This window comes from Phoxinus phoxinus (assembly GCF_949152265.1).
Source record: "Phoxinus phoxinus genome assembly, chromosome: 6".
NCBI classification, from domain to species: Eukaryota; Metazoa; Chordata; class Actinopteri; order Cypriniformes; family Leuciscidae; genus Phoxinus; species Phoxinus phoxinus.
The window spans coordinates 39,205,171-39,219,061 of record NC_136881.1 but is presented as its reverse complement, the minus strand read 5'-3'; the positions used below and the strand labels follow the sequence as shown (position 1 = coordinate 39,219,061).

Sequence of the window (13,891 nt, the reverse complement as noted above, 5' to 3'; positions counted from 1 at the left end):
AGGGTATTTACACTGCACATTCTTTTTTTTTAAATCCCCAGGACCAGAGTTGAGAACCACTGACATAAAATGCTATAAAATACAAAGCTCTGTAATTTTAAAACATATAATGTAATAAAACAGGCTGTATGCACGAACGCTGCTGTCGTATTTCCGGGAGAATCTCAGCCAGCGTCTTTACTTCCGCATAGCGCGCTCTATAGCGAAGCGTACTAACGGCAAAACTTCATTTTCTCAGAAACGGAGACAACGATTTTAGAAACCGATCGCTAGTCGGATTTCGCATGATATGAGGAAAAAAAAAATCCCCCTCAAAGTTGTCGATGTAGCTCGAAATATATGATTTAAAGCCCGTCTCTTTCTTACTCTCAGGAGTGACAGCTGCCTCACAATATTGTTAACATCATTCACGTTAACCGCTGGAAGTAATTAGTAATTTGCCATTATCTCCACTTAATGCAAAAACAGTATGAATTAAAGGGTTCAAACAACATTATTCGTGTCTCAGTTAAGATTAATGTATGATCTTACTCCAGTTTCTCCAGTTTACAGTGAGGATCCTTCAGTCCATCAGAGAGCAGCGTCAGACCTTTATCTCCTATTATATTCTCAGACAGATCCAGTTCTCTGAGGAGTGAGTTTGATCTCAGAGCTGAAGCCAGAGCAGCACAACCTTCAGCTGTGATCTCACACCATCCCAACCTGTAGAACAACAACACACACTTTAATCTCTCAGTTCAGCAGGAACTATCCCTTATGAAAAGAAAATATATTTACCATATATGAATGATCAATGTATTAAATGGTTTAACAGTATATTTGAAAATATACAGAATAATATATTGTGTTAATATATTACATTATACTGAATAATACATAAGGAATTGCTGCTTTTCATATATAGAAAACTGCTGTTTTATCTGAGGGATGCTTTGCTCAGGGGCAATGATTAAAGTTTCAGTCTTGGCTGAGTTCAGCATTAAAAAGTTATCATTTAGCCACTGCTTGATCCTACTCAGACAGTTGATTAAAGATGACAGTTTATATAACTCAGTAGGCTTAAAAGAACAGTATAACTGAATGTCATCTGCATACAAGTGATAAGAGATATACTGAAACTGGCTGATTATCTGTCCTAGAGGGAGTATATACAGAAGGAAAAGAATCGGTCCCAGGACAGAACCCTGAGGAACACCACTCGATAAACCTGCAGTATCTGACATGATCTGATTTATAAAAACACTAAAACTTCTACCAGTAAGGTAAGATGAAAACCATTTCAAAGCTGATCCAGATATCCCTAATAGATCCTGAAAGTTTATTAAGCATAATATTGTGATCAATAGTGTCAAATGCAGATGTAAGGTCCAATAAAACTAACACTGTATGCTTCCCAGAATCAGCTGACATCAAAATATTACTTGAAACTTTCACCAGTGCAGTTTCCGTAGAATGTTTTTTACGAAAACCTGACTGATATTTGTCAAAAATATAATTTATCTCTAAGAAAGTAGTAAGCTGCTCTGCTACCACTTTCTCTAGAATCTTTGCCATGAAAGGGAGTTTAGATATAGGCCTATAATTCATGGGTTACAATGGGTCTAAACTGGGCAACAGGTTCAACAATAGCATGTTTAAAAAAGTCAGGAACCACACCTGTTAAAAGAGAAGTATTGATCATTTCTACAACAGAGGGGCCAATACTATCAAAAACCTGCTTAAACAGCATCGTCGGGTGAACATCACTGTGGCCATAAGAGGACTTCAACTTATCTAGCAGAGTGGTAACATCGAGTAATGTCACAAGTTTAAAGGAGAAACACGGATAGGAAAGAGCCAAAGTGCAAGCCTTGTATGTAGGAGGAAGTAAAATGCTAGCTCTTATATCCTTAATTTTCTCAACAAAGAAGTTAAGGAATACATTACTGTTTGACAGAGAAAGCACCGCAGTTGGAGAAACAAATGGCGAAACAATAGAATTAATGGTATCAAACAAGAATTTGGGGTTTTTCTTATTAGAGGATATTAACTGAGAGAAGTAGTTAGTTCTAGCACTCTTCAGGAGTTCATTTAGAGAAGCAGTAAAAATTCCCTAAGATAAAGCCTGTGAACTTTGAGATTAGTTGTTTTCCATAAGCGCTCTATTTTCCGTCGTTTACTTCTACAGCTCTGAATAGATGTATTAATCCACGGGCAGGGCTTTTTAATAGAGACAATGTTTGATTTCATAGGAGCCACTTCATCTAAAATTGCTAAACATTGGCTGTTAAAAGACTCAGCATACACATTTACATCACTACAACCCCTTAGCTGGCATGGATTAAACAAAATAGAAAACTTCTCAGCAACATCCTGGTTAATAACCCTCCTTTGAGCCTTAATTCTCAGAGGCGGGGGGTCCCGAGGTAAATTTAGGTTAAAGAAAACACAACTATGATCACTCACATGTACATCCTCCACACACACATTTACTATCTCAAGACCTAATGAGAAAACAAGGTCCAGGGTGTGCCCCTTTAAGTGTGTAGGTCCTGAGACATATTGCATAAAATTAAAAGAGTCAGTGATGGATAGGAGATTTGTAGCTGCAATACATGACATATCATCAATATGAAGATTAAAATCTCCAATAATTTAAACTTTCTCCAGCTTGATCATAGAGGTTAAAAAATCAGTAAAATCAGTAAGGAAGATACCTGCAGGACCAGGAGGACGGTAAATTAACACAAAATGAAAAATTTTAACAGAACCGACCTTAATCATCTGTGACTCAAAAGAGGAGAAGGTTTCAGAGTGGATTCCTCTGCATAAAAATCTGTCACGATACACAACAGCAAGGCCGCCGCCTTGGCGAGCCGTTCGAGGTGTCCCAATCACTGAGCAGCCTGCAGAGCAGAGCTCATTTAAATGTACGGCTTCCTTATCCTTTTGCCATGTTTCTGTAAGGAACATAAAATCCATCTTTTCCGTGGTGAAAAGATTGTTGATGGCATGCGCCTTATTAGTGATGGAACGAGCATTGAGCAGCGCTAAACGGAGCGATGATGGCAGACTGGTCTCCTTAATAGCAAGTTGTAGTGGCCGCAAACACCTGGTACTGTCATGTGATTTCCAGCGGTGCCGTGTGGCCAGTCGCTGGTCAGGCAGATCGGCCACAAACTGCCGTTTCCCAACTGCGTCTCCACCACCGCCCCACGATGACCAAAGGGGATCTCGTCCAATGGGCAGGACAAGCTGAAGGCGACCCTGCGACAGAGCGCCCCCAGCACCTGTATCCCGGGGAAAAACTGGCAGCAGCCACCGCGGCCGCCGCCCGCAGAGAAGCTTGGGCACCCCAATCGACAAAGACAGCCTCATCCCGACCCGAACTCCAGCTCTGCAACCCCTTCTCCTTCGTCTCTTCTTGGGATTTCCACGGCCCCGAAGCAAAAATCGGTAATCAAATAGGCTGGGTACACACACCAACGGGGGTGGAAAAGTTTGACTATAACTCTCCCAGGTGTTACAGAGTCCTTCCATATACACTCCAATGTTCATCAGGGTGACACGATCGTATGTCTGAACAGTGGTGACACAGTGGTTTAAAGGCAAGGTTAATGTGACCACAAAAGAGACATACACAAACAAATAAAAACGACACAAATGTGACGCAGCAACGGCCATGCCAAACAAAGGCGCCATCTTGGATATTGATCAAAATAATCGTGATTTTCACTTTGGCCATAATCATGCAGCCCTATAGATACATATATAGATACATAGAAAGATTAATAGATAGATAGATATATAAAAATAACATTATGCACAGTGAGGAGCCTACAGGTTAGAAGCTTCACATTTTAGAAAAATACAAAGGTTAAATACAAAAAATAAAATAAAAAACAAGGTTTTTTCAGATCAACACCTGCAAGTGACCACTAGGTGCCACCGTTGAGACGGGTGTCGGATTGTTTCAAAGCCTCGATCTGCCCACCACTAGCTGAGGAGTGCACAGCCATTACTTTTAAAATATAGTAATTGCAGTTTTAATGGTGTTAAAACAATTGTCAATGTCACCACAGGCTCTACTCTTCAGCACAATGACCCCAAAAACTCACACACACCAGAAAATCTTTAAAATTCCAGAATAATAGATCATGAAACACTAACAGATCTCTCACTATATTAATATTGAGCAAAACTCATTAAACACTTAATTTTAAATTGTGCTCTATTTAACAGTCAGAAGCAAAGCATGCTGGGAACTAGAAATCTATTGTAACTCATTCGATGAATGTGTGTGTATATACAGTATATGTGTGTGAACATACATTCACATTTATATGGGAACATGTATGTGCAATATATGTACACAATAAAGGATACAACTTTGTAAATATTACATGTAATGCTATTTTTGTCTTCATTCATAAATATTTTATATGTATTAATATTTAGCCATACATGGTCAATGCATATATTGCAGTATATTGAAAATATAAGCACTAGTTTCCCATATATGGAAAGTTATTATGTAATATATCACATTATATTTTTCAGTATATTCCCATATATTTTTGTACAGTAAGGGTATTTACACTGCAAAAAAAATACAAAAATAATCCCCAGGACCAGAGTTGAGAACCACCGACATAAAATGCATATAAATATCAGTCGTCACTCTATATCTGCCAATAACATGTCTTAGTAAGATGATATTTAAATGCTTAGTTTTATGATCAAAGCTGTAATGTAATAAAACAGGCTGTATGCACAAACGCTGCTGTCGTATTTCCGGGAGAATCTCAGCCAGCGTCTTTACTTCCGCATAGCACGCTCTATAGCGAAGTGTACTAGCGGCAAAACTTAATTTTCTCAGAAACGGAGACAACGATTTTAGAAACCGATCGCTAGTCGGATTTCGCATTATATGAGAGAATACTCACCCTCAAAGTTGTCGATGTAGCTCGAAATATATGATTTAAAGCCCGTCTCTTTCTTACTCTCAGGAGTAACAGCTGCCTCACAATATTGTTAACATCATTCACGTTAACCGCTGGAAGTAATTAGTAATTTGCCATTATCTCCACCTAATGCAAAAACGGCTTCCGACGCAGCACCGGATGTAACTGGGCGTGCCGAGACAAAACGCGGAAGCGATCGTGCATAGAGCACATACAATGATGATTGAGAGATGAACTAATAAACCTTCCTCAAAAGCCTGATGATCATATTTGATACATTCGAACATGATTTTCAAAAAAGATGTATGGATAATCAAGTAAAGCTAAGTTGCTTCAGTCCAGAAAATTATCATCTTGAAATATTTCTAACATTATAAAGATTATTCTTGTGTTTACTTAAAAATCCGTAAAGATTTCACAGCAAAAAGTCACATGACCCACGAGCTGAAGGACACGTTTTACAATTATATTTGCTGAAAAAAAACTATAAACCATCAACCAGACAACAGAAGGCAAGTAGTAGATTGTGTGCAACAGGTTTTTGATCATGTTGATAATTTAGATAAAATATAATACAGTATGAATTAAAGGGTTAAAATAACATTATTCTTGTCTCAGTTAAGATTAATGTATGATCTTACTCCAGTTTCTCCAGTTTACAGTGAGGATCCTTCAGTCCATCAGAGAGCAGCTTCAGACCTTTATCTCCTATTATATTCTGAGTCAGATCGAGTTCTCTGAGGAGTGAGTTTGATCTCAGAGCTGAAGCCAGAGCAGCACAACCTTTATCTGTGATATTACACCCCCACAACCTGTAGAACAACAACACACACTTTAATCTCTCAGTTCAGCGGGAACTATCCCTTATGAAAAGAAAATATATTTACCACATATGAATGATCAATATATTAAATGGTTTAACAGTATATTTGAAAATATACAGAATAATATATTGTGTTAATATATTACAATATACTGAATAATACATAAGGAATTGCTGCTTTTCATATATAGAAAATATGTGACAATATTTACTAATATATCATAATGTATGTAATTTTATATTCAGTAATACATTTCATAATCAAAGAACAGAGAAAGATCACTACAACACACACACACACATCTGATGATTGTCCTCAGACTTACTTTGCTGATCTGGAGGCTTCAACTACAGGTAAGAGCTTCTGAAGTACTTCATCTGGTGACGTGAGGTTTTGGTCTTGATTGGTGCTTATGTATTTCTTTAACTCAAACTCATCCAAACACTCTGAGGTTAATAAAACAAAGACAACAGCTGACCACTGTGACGAGGACAATCTGGTGCTTGAAAGACCTCCAGATCTGAGACACTCCTGGATTTCCTTTACGAGAGAAAGATCCCCCAGTTCATTTAAAGAGTGGAACAGATTGATGTATTTTTCTGGTGAGGGATTCATTCTTATTCTCGTTTTAATGTATTCAATCGTTTTCCCTTTACTGTACGAGATTTTTCTAACATGCGTCACAAGGCCTTTCAGGAGCGTCTGATTGGACTCCCGTGAGAGACCCAGAAGAAACCGCAGAAAAAGATCCAGATGTCCATTTCTACTCTGCAGAGCCTCATCCACGGCTCTCTGGTGCAGGTCAGATATTGTGAGACACGTGAACTCGTGTGCATGTTTTGAGCTGAGGTTCTCATTAAGCACATCCCTCTTGTACAGCAGGAATGAAAGCAGCGCATAAAGAGCTGATAAATGCTCCTGAATGCTCAGATGAACAAAGCAGAAGACTTTCCCCTGATACAAGCCCAACTCCTCTCTGAATATCTGAGTGCACAATCCCGAGTAAACTGATGCTTCTGTCTCATCAATGCCACACTCTCTCAGGTCTTCCTCATAGAAGATCAGGTTGCCTTTCACAAGCTGCTGGAAGGCCAGTTTCCCCAGTTTGAGGATCATGTCTTCATCACTCACTTTCTTCTCATAGTCCTTCTCTTGTTTTATGTTGGTCTGAATGATCAGGAAGTGTGTGTACATTTGAGTGAGAGTCTTGGGTATTTTTCTTTTCCATGATTTCCTCAACATCTTCTCTAAAACAGTGGCTGAGATCCAGCAAAACACTGGGATGTGGCACATGATGAAGAGGCTCCTTGATGACTTCAGGTGTGTGATGATTTTATCGGCCAGACTCTGATCGCTGATTCTCTTCCTGAAGTATTCCTCCTTCTGTGGCTCATTGAATCCCCGTACCTCAGTCACTCGATGGACACACTCAGAGGGGACGAGATCGGCTGCTGCTGGTCTGGAGGTGATCCAGATGAGAGCCGAGGGAAGCAGATTCCCCGCAATGAGGTTCGTCAGCAGCACGTCCACGGAGGCGGATTCAGATATATTACACAGTTTCACATTAAAATCCAGAGACAGACGACACTCGTCCAGACCATCAAAAACAAAGACCACTTTATATTCACCACTAAATGGTTTCATTTCTTTGGTTTCAATAAAAAACCCCTGCAGAAGCTCTGAAAGACTGAGTGTTTTGTCCTTCATTAGGTTGAGCTCTCTGAAAGCAAGTGGAAATATGAGCTGGATCTCCTGATTCTCTGTCCCTTCGGCCCAGTCCAGGATGAACTTCTGCACAGAGACTGTTTTTCCAATGCCAGCGACTCCTTTTGTCAGCACAGTCCTGATGGGTTTGTCTTGTCCAGGTAAAGGTCTAAAGATATCTGTGCATTTGATCGGTGTGTCCTCTGTTGCTGATCTCCTGGATTGAGTCTCAATCTGTCTCACCTCATGCTCATTATTGATCTCTCCACAATCACTCTCTGTGATGTAGAGATCAGTGTAGATCTCATTCAGCGGTGTTGGGTTTCCCTGCTTTGCTATTCCCTCATAAAGACACTGAAACTTCTTCCTCAAATTTGATCTGAATGTCTTTAGGGTTTCGGCATGTTGAGGGCAACTACAGTAAGATAAAAAAAATAATATACACACATTGTACCAAGATATTTTATTGTGTCAGGATCCATGACACTATGTAAGTCTCTTTGAATAAAGGTTTCTGGCAAATGAATAAATGTAAATGTTAATTACAGCACTTACCTAAACGCAGGATCAGTGAGTCCACTAATCTTAAGTGTAGGATCCATTGACTGGTCACTCTTCATGGACACACAGCTGGCTTCTGAAGGGTCCAGTCTGAGCAGTGAAGATAAACACAAATTAATGTAATTCACACACTCTTATATTAATCACTTTTGTAAGGGTTGATTGTTCTAGATGATTAAATAATTTAATTAAACCGCATTATACTGTTGGAGACATAACAGCAAGTGCAACTGTTATAGTGGTCCTATTCACATATCAGACTTAATCAAGCTTTTCAGTCTGAAAAGAGTAAAAAAAGGGAGGGCGTAGAAAGACTATTTTAGAAATATAGCTGCAAGCAGCAATTATCAGGGTTCAAGTCAGAGGCGGACTGGCCATTTGGAGCACTGGGACTGAAAAACAGAGCGTTGCCATGGACACGGTGTTCTTAAGCAGAAGCAATACAATCGTTTTTAAATCAATAGACTCTTTTTTAAATCAATATTTTGTGTCAAATTATTGATTTATTTGGTAGAAAGCCATTTATTAAGCGGGATAATGTAGAGCGAGGCGGTTGTTATAGCGAATACAACCGCGGAGCATAGTAGACATAAGAATGAAACTACCACATAAAACATGAGTTCTATGTTGATACATTAAACTCAATGTACTATTGGGTCCCACTTTATATTAAGTGGCTTTAAGTACTATGTACTTACATAGAAAAATAAGTACAATGTACTTATTGTGTTCATGTTGTATTGTAAAACACTTTTTCTGCTATTGCGGTGTGATACGGGTACGGTTAGGGACAGGTGTGCTGGTATGGTTAAGTTTAAGGGTGGTTTAAGGTGTACGGGAAGGGTCAACAGTGTAACTACAAATGTAATTACATAAATTAATTACCGCTGTAATTACATGCAGGTATTTTTAAAATATAAGTACAATGTAAAAACATATGTACACAATAAGTCCATTGTATCAAATTATTAATTTCAATGTTAGTACATAGTAGTTAAAGCCACTTAATATAAAGTGGGACCTACTATTGTATCGTAATGTTCTTTTTTTGCAATACATATCTTATATAGCATTATATAATGCCCCCCCCCCCCCCCCCCCCCCGTTTACTGTATACAGATGTAAAAAGGTAAACGATTTAGTACAGCACTCACCTAAACCCAGGATCAGTGAGTCCACCAAAGTTATGTGGAGGATCCATTGACCCCTCACTCTTCATGGACACACAGCTGGGGTCTGGAGGATCTGGTCTGTGCATTGAGATGAACACAAGTGAATGTAAATCACTTTTAAATTCATGACTTGTCTAATAAACTGATTCGGGTGACTGAATTAATTCATATTTATTATGATGTTGGAGATTTACAACAAGTGCACATTCACATAAGTGAGCTGTTAATATATTTTAACTAATGTCTGAAACGCATTACATACAGGTACTTTAGTCCCTTTACAGCATTAATAATGAACAATTTTCTTAGTAAGATAAATGGTTTAGTACAGCACTCACCTAAACCCAGAATAAGTGTGTCCACTAAAGTTATGTGGAGGATCCATTGATCCGTCACTCTTCATGGACACACAGCTGGGGTCTGATGAGTCCGGTCTGTTCATTGAGATAAATAAGTGAATGTAAATCACACTCTTAAATTCATTACGTTTGCAATAAACTGATTCAGGTGACTAAATTATTCAATTAATATGCATTATGCTGTTGGAGAATTTTCACAGCAAATGCACATCCATATATGTGAACTGTTAATTAGGGATGGGCATGATTAATCGACTATCGATTATTGATCATTAAGAATTTCGTCTATCACGTTAATTTGTTATCGATTAAACTAATGCAGGTTCCGATGCGTAGTGAATTTCACTGTGTGGCAGCAATTAAACATTTTGCGCCATACTAAGTTACCTGCGAGTTTCCGTTTTGATTTATAAAGAAGAATCATGAAAAGGTCACGGCCCGGGCTGGCCAAGTTAGCGCAGAGGTAACTGTGCATCGCGGCAACGTCAGTCCCCTCAGAGCGGATGTTTTCGGCGGCTGGACTCACGGTAACAGGTTGCGGTCACGTCTGACCCCAGATCATGTCAACATGCGTATCTTTCTCAACAAAAAACAGACTGCTGCAGAAGTTGTATGTGAGTTCGCTATAACAGACTAGCTCGCGTCACATGGAAAGGTATAGTCACATGACGTAACATGTAAAAAAAAAACGCTTACAAGTAAACCGTTTTTAAATATTTGGTTGGGATGAGTCACTGAGTATTTAATTATAGAATATCGAATAGGTTGTGCGATTATTGTCCAAAACAATCTCCATGTTTTCGGTGCTGATGCAGTGGTGACGCGTTCATGACATGTAGGCTAACATGTAAGGGTGGCGCTGCCAATAAGCACCTAAAAGCTGTCACAAAGAACCGGCAAAAGTAATGATTATGAATATGTCAAATATAGCAAGGATACATTTTAATTGTTTATTAATAAACAAGTGTTTTCTGTGTCGGCTGCAAAGATGAAGTTGACGATGCTGACTCGCGATCTTCACAGAACGCACCGGAGAGAAATGCACATTTCATACGGATTACATAGTTTTCTTTCGTTTTGAATTGTTCTGTTTAAAAGTGGAGATTTCAAGCGTTCTGTAGATAGGCTAATAGATATATTTCTCAGGTCTGTGAGGCCATATGCTGAGTTTCGGTTCATTTATGAGACAAGCTGCACTTCAGGCGCCGGCGCCTCCGTGTTGTGATTATCTATTGTCTGCTATGTTTACTTATTATTTATTAAGTAATTTATAATTTGTAGATGAAATTTGTAGATGAAATTTGTAGATGAAATCCCAGGTAATTTGTAGATGAAACATTGATTAAAATTAAGATACAATTAATACAAAACGAAATTCACTTTAAAGAAAGGCTTTGTGCTTTCTGTTTGAGGTCTGTGAACGTTTTAAAGCAGTCTTTCAAGGAACTGTCATAAAAATGAATAATTTATGTTCTGTGGAGAGCCAACCCTTCTTCATCAGGTGGGCAGTATTACTTTAGGTTTGCGCAGTGTAATTCACACATTTCACTGAATTACTAAAAAATATTTTGCCACCTAAGATTTTTTGTGTCACGCATGTGTATTTCCCTCATATTAAATATAAAATGCATGTGTAGATATTTTTCAAGAGGTTTCAATATATTTGAAACAGAGGTTTCAATAGGCTATATTAAATGCATTTTCTGAGAGTTTATATTTCAAGTTTTGACTGCAAATATCACGTCCATAACGCTGGAATTGCCCAATTATAAATAATTTATCCTCAACCAGTTTTGTGGTGTAGGTCTACGTATTTTATAAGGTTAACTTCAAATATTAATTTAAAGATGTGGTAGGGGAGCGCGGGGCACAACCTAACGCGGGGCTAAATGTAACACGGACCTTTTACGTACTTACTCAGGGTCACACGGGTTGTGTTTACGCTCTTTTTCTCTCGCTGCCAGAAGACTTTCTCCCGTGGATTTGTGAAAAGTTTTGGTAATATTTTGTGAAGATACGGGACAAAGAGTGTTTTGACACCATCTAAGTATTTTTTTTCATCATACGTATTTTCCTGTTTCTGAGTTGTGTGTGTACGTCACCAAATCTAACTTTATATTGCCTTAATCACTGTCTTGTTGGCTAAAACATGGCACCATTTTGAAACATGTCAGCAACTCCTAGCAACTGTTAGCTAGGTTTAAAATATTTTTTACACAGCGGGGTTAGTTGTAGCACAGTGTAACAACTAAGCCGCCAAGTGTTCACAATATTGTAGGCTATGGGATTTGTTGACTATATTGATCACTTGTTTATTTATTAAAAATATTGCCTGTTTTCATGTAATAAACACGTTAAAATGTGATTTTAAGCTTGTTTTTATTATTATTACTGTTACTATTTATAATAATAATAATTTTGCATGCAAAACTGTTCAGCCCTTTCCTATATCTCTATCCGTGATATTGATCCATAATAGAAGGATGATTGGATGAGGGATGGATCTATGGATATATACAGATGTACAAACAATATCAAACTATACAGATAAAATAGTACTGAATGATGTGTGTTACACACAAGTGTTACAACTAACCCCTCTGTCTGTTACAACTAACCCCGCATATGGGGTAAGTTGTAACATTTGCACTTCTGTCACTTTCAGTGCAACTGTACGAAAATGGAAGGTCCTAGAAAAAAACTTTAAGTGTTCATTTGTAGCAGAGATGTGTATGTTTCTTGTGTAAAAAAAAAGATTAATCTAACCTAATTATTTTTTAAATAATTGAGCCAAAACCAAAATGCGTTAGGTTGTGCCCCGCTCTCCCCTAGCACAAGCATTGGATCTGGGGTGCGATTCCCGAAAGCATCGTTAGCCAACTATGGTAGCAAGTTCCGTCGTTATCAGCATAGTTCAACGATTTGGTGTTTCCCGAAACCATCGCAAACTTGTGTGGTTGGAACGACAGCTCTCGAGCTGTGGTTAGAAGCATAGTTTCTAGTTTACATGAGATGTAGACTGAATAAATCCTTATCTGTATCAAAATAAGCAAGCTGACATTCAGTGCAACCCGTGTTATTTATTTAGAATACATACAAATGTAATTTACGTCTTTTAGTTTGTCAAGAGATTTAAAGCACCGTTTTTGAAGACTGCACATGTGCGAACGGGGGGATGGGTGCTGGATGACTTGGTTAAAAATTCTGTGATTTGTTTTTAATATATTTTATAATGTAATAATTTCACATTTAATCTCCAAATTAATGTAGAAACAACAAAGACAGTATATTTTACATATTTGTCTAAAAAGTAGGAAATATACAGAAATTGAATAAAGTTATCAAACAGTTTGCACTGCATAAATGTTAAATTATACATAGATTAATCCTTATTAAAGTTACAAATGTTCTTTAGTCAAGAGCAGTGAGTGTTTTTCTCTGTTCCCTTTGTTCTTTGATTAACTTTACTGACAGAAAGCTTTATTTGGCTACTGTCCCTTTAAGAGCAGCCGCTGCTGACAGAGACGCGGATCTCACACGCGCCTCATTCTCTCACAACTCTTCTTTATGTTCATTTAAGACTTTATTTAACTCATTTAAGAGTGCTCAGTCTGCTCTTATGAGGATACTCGACAAAACGGACATTTTTGCAGAATTGCGTGTGTTAGTTCGGTCAACTTCAAGCCGAAAGAGAACTCGATTCTGGCGCTCAATTGGTCTTTGCGTGAATGGTTTAAAAGCATTTGCAAGCATAAAAGCGCATCATATCATTATATGTAACGCCAGCCAAAGGATGACAGAAAAAACGGATGCCGCGTTAATTACGTAAAATATTTACCACGGCGTATTCTTTTCCCATTATTACCAGTGATCGCTTTATTCAATTTCCCACGTCGATCTGCGCACGTCAACAGCGCTATAAAGTTGTAGGTTGCCAGGTTGAGCTCACAAATGGGTTAAAACGTGTATGATGTGTTAATTGCGTGAGTAGGATGGGTTTCATACAAGATCTGGCAACTGGGCAACCTTGGAATAATATATTGATGTGATGATTATAACGACGTTTGGGAATACAAATTACGGGAGTTTCACGGGAGAAAGGACAAAACGGGAGGGGGGCGGGAGATGGGTGTGAAATACGGGAGACTCCCAGGGAAAACGGAAGTGTTGACAGGTATGATCGCGTATCGTTTACAGCCCTATTTAATATGATTCTGTTTGTTATTTTGGAACAAACGAGGGTCATTGTTTAAGAACGCCGGCTCGCAGCTGCAGGTTCCGCTGCTTTAGAGCACCGCAGCACATAGGCCTATATCTTCAAGTTTAGC

The 13,891-nt window shown here is 38.4% G+C and overlaps 1 protein-coding gene across 2 annotated transcripts in view; it reads right to left on the bottom strand.

Annotated features, from left to right (window-relative positions):
• LOC307000587 (NACHT, LRR and PYD domains-containing protein 3-like) overlaps nt 1–13,891 on the bottom strand; it is a 30,572-nt gene that overhangs the window by 9,408 nt on the left and 7,273 nt on the right. The window contains exons 3-8 of one of the 2 annotated variants that reach the window (XM_079616258.1): nt 9,543–9,638; nt 9,187–9,282; nt 8,027–8,122; nt 6,093–7,886; nt 5,585–5,755; nt 532–702 (exon numbers count right to left, since the gene is read on the bottom strand). In XM_079616258.1, the coding sequence (XP_079472384.1) occupies nt 532–702; nt 5,585–5,755; nt 6,093–7,886; nt 8,027–8,122; nt 9,187–9,282; nt 9,543–9,638 (2,424 nt within the window). Of the gene's footprint in view, nt 1–531; nt 703–5,494; nt 5,756–6,092; nt 7,887–8,026; nt 8,123–9,186; nt 9,283–9,542; nt 9,639–13,891 lie in introns of those variants that run through there. The other variant, XM_079616257.1, reaches the window with a different exon arrangement.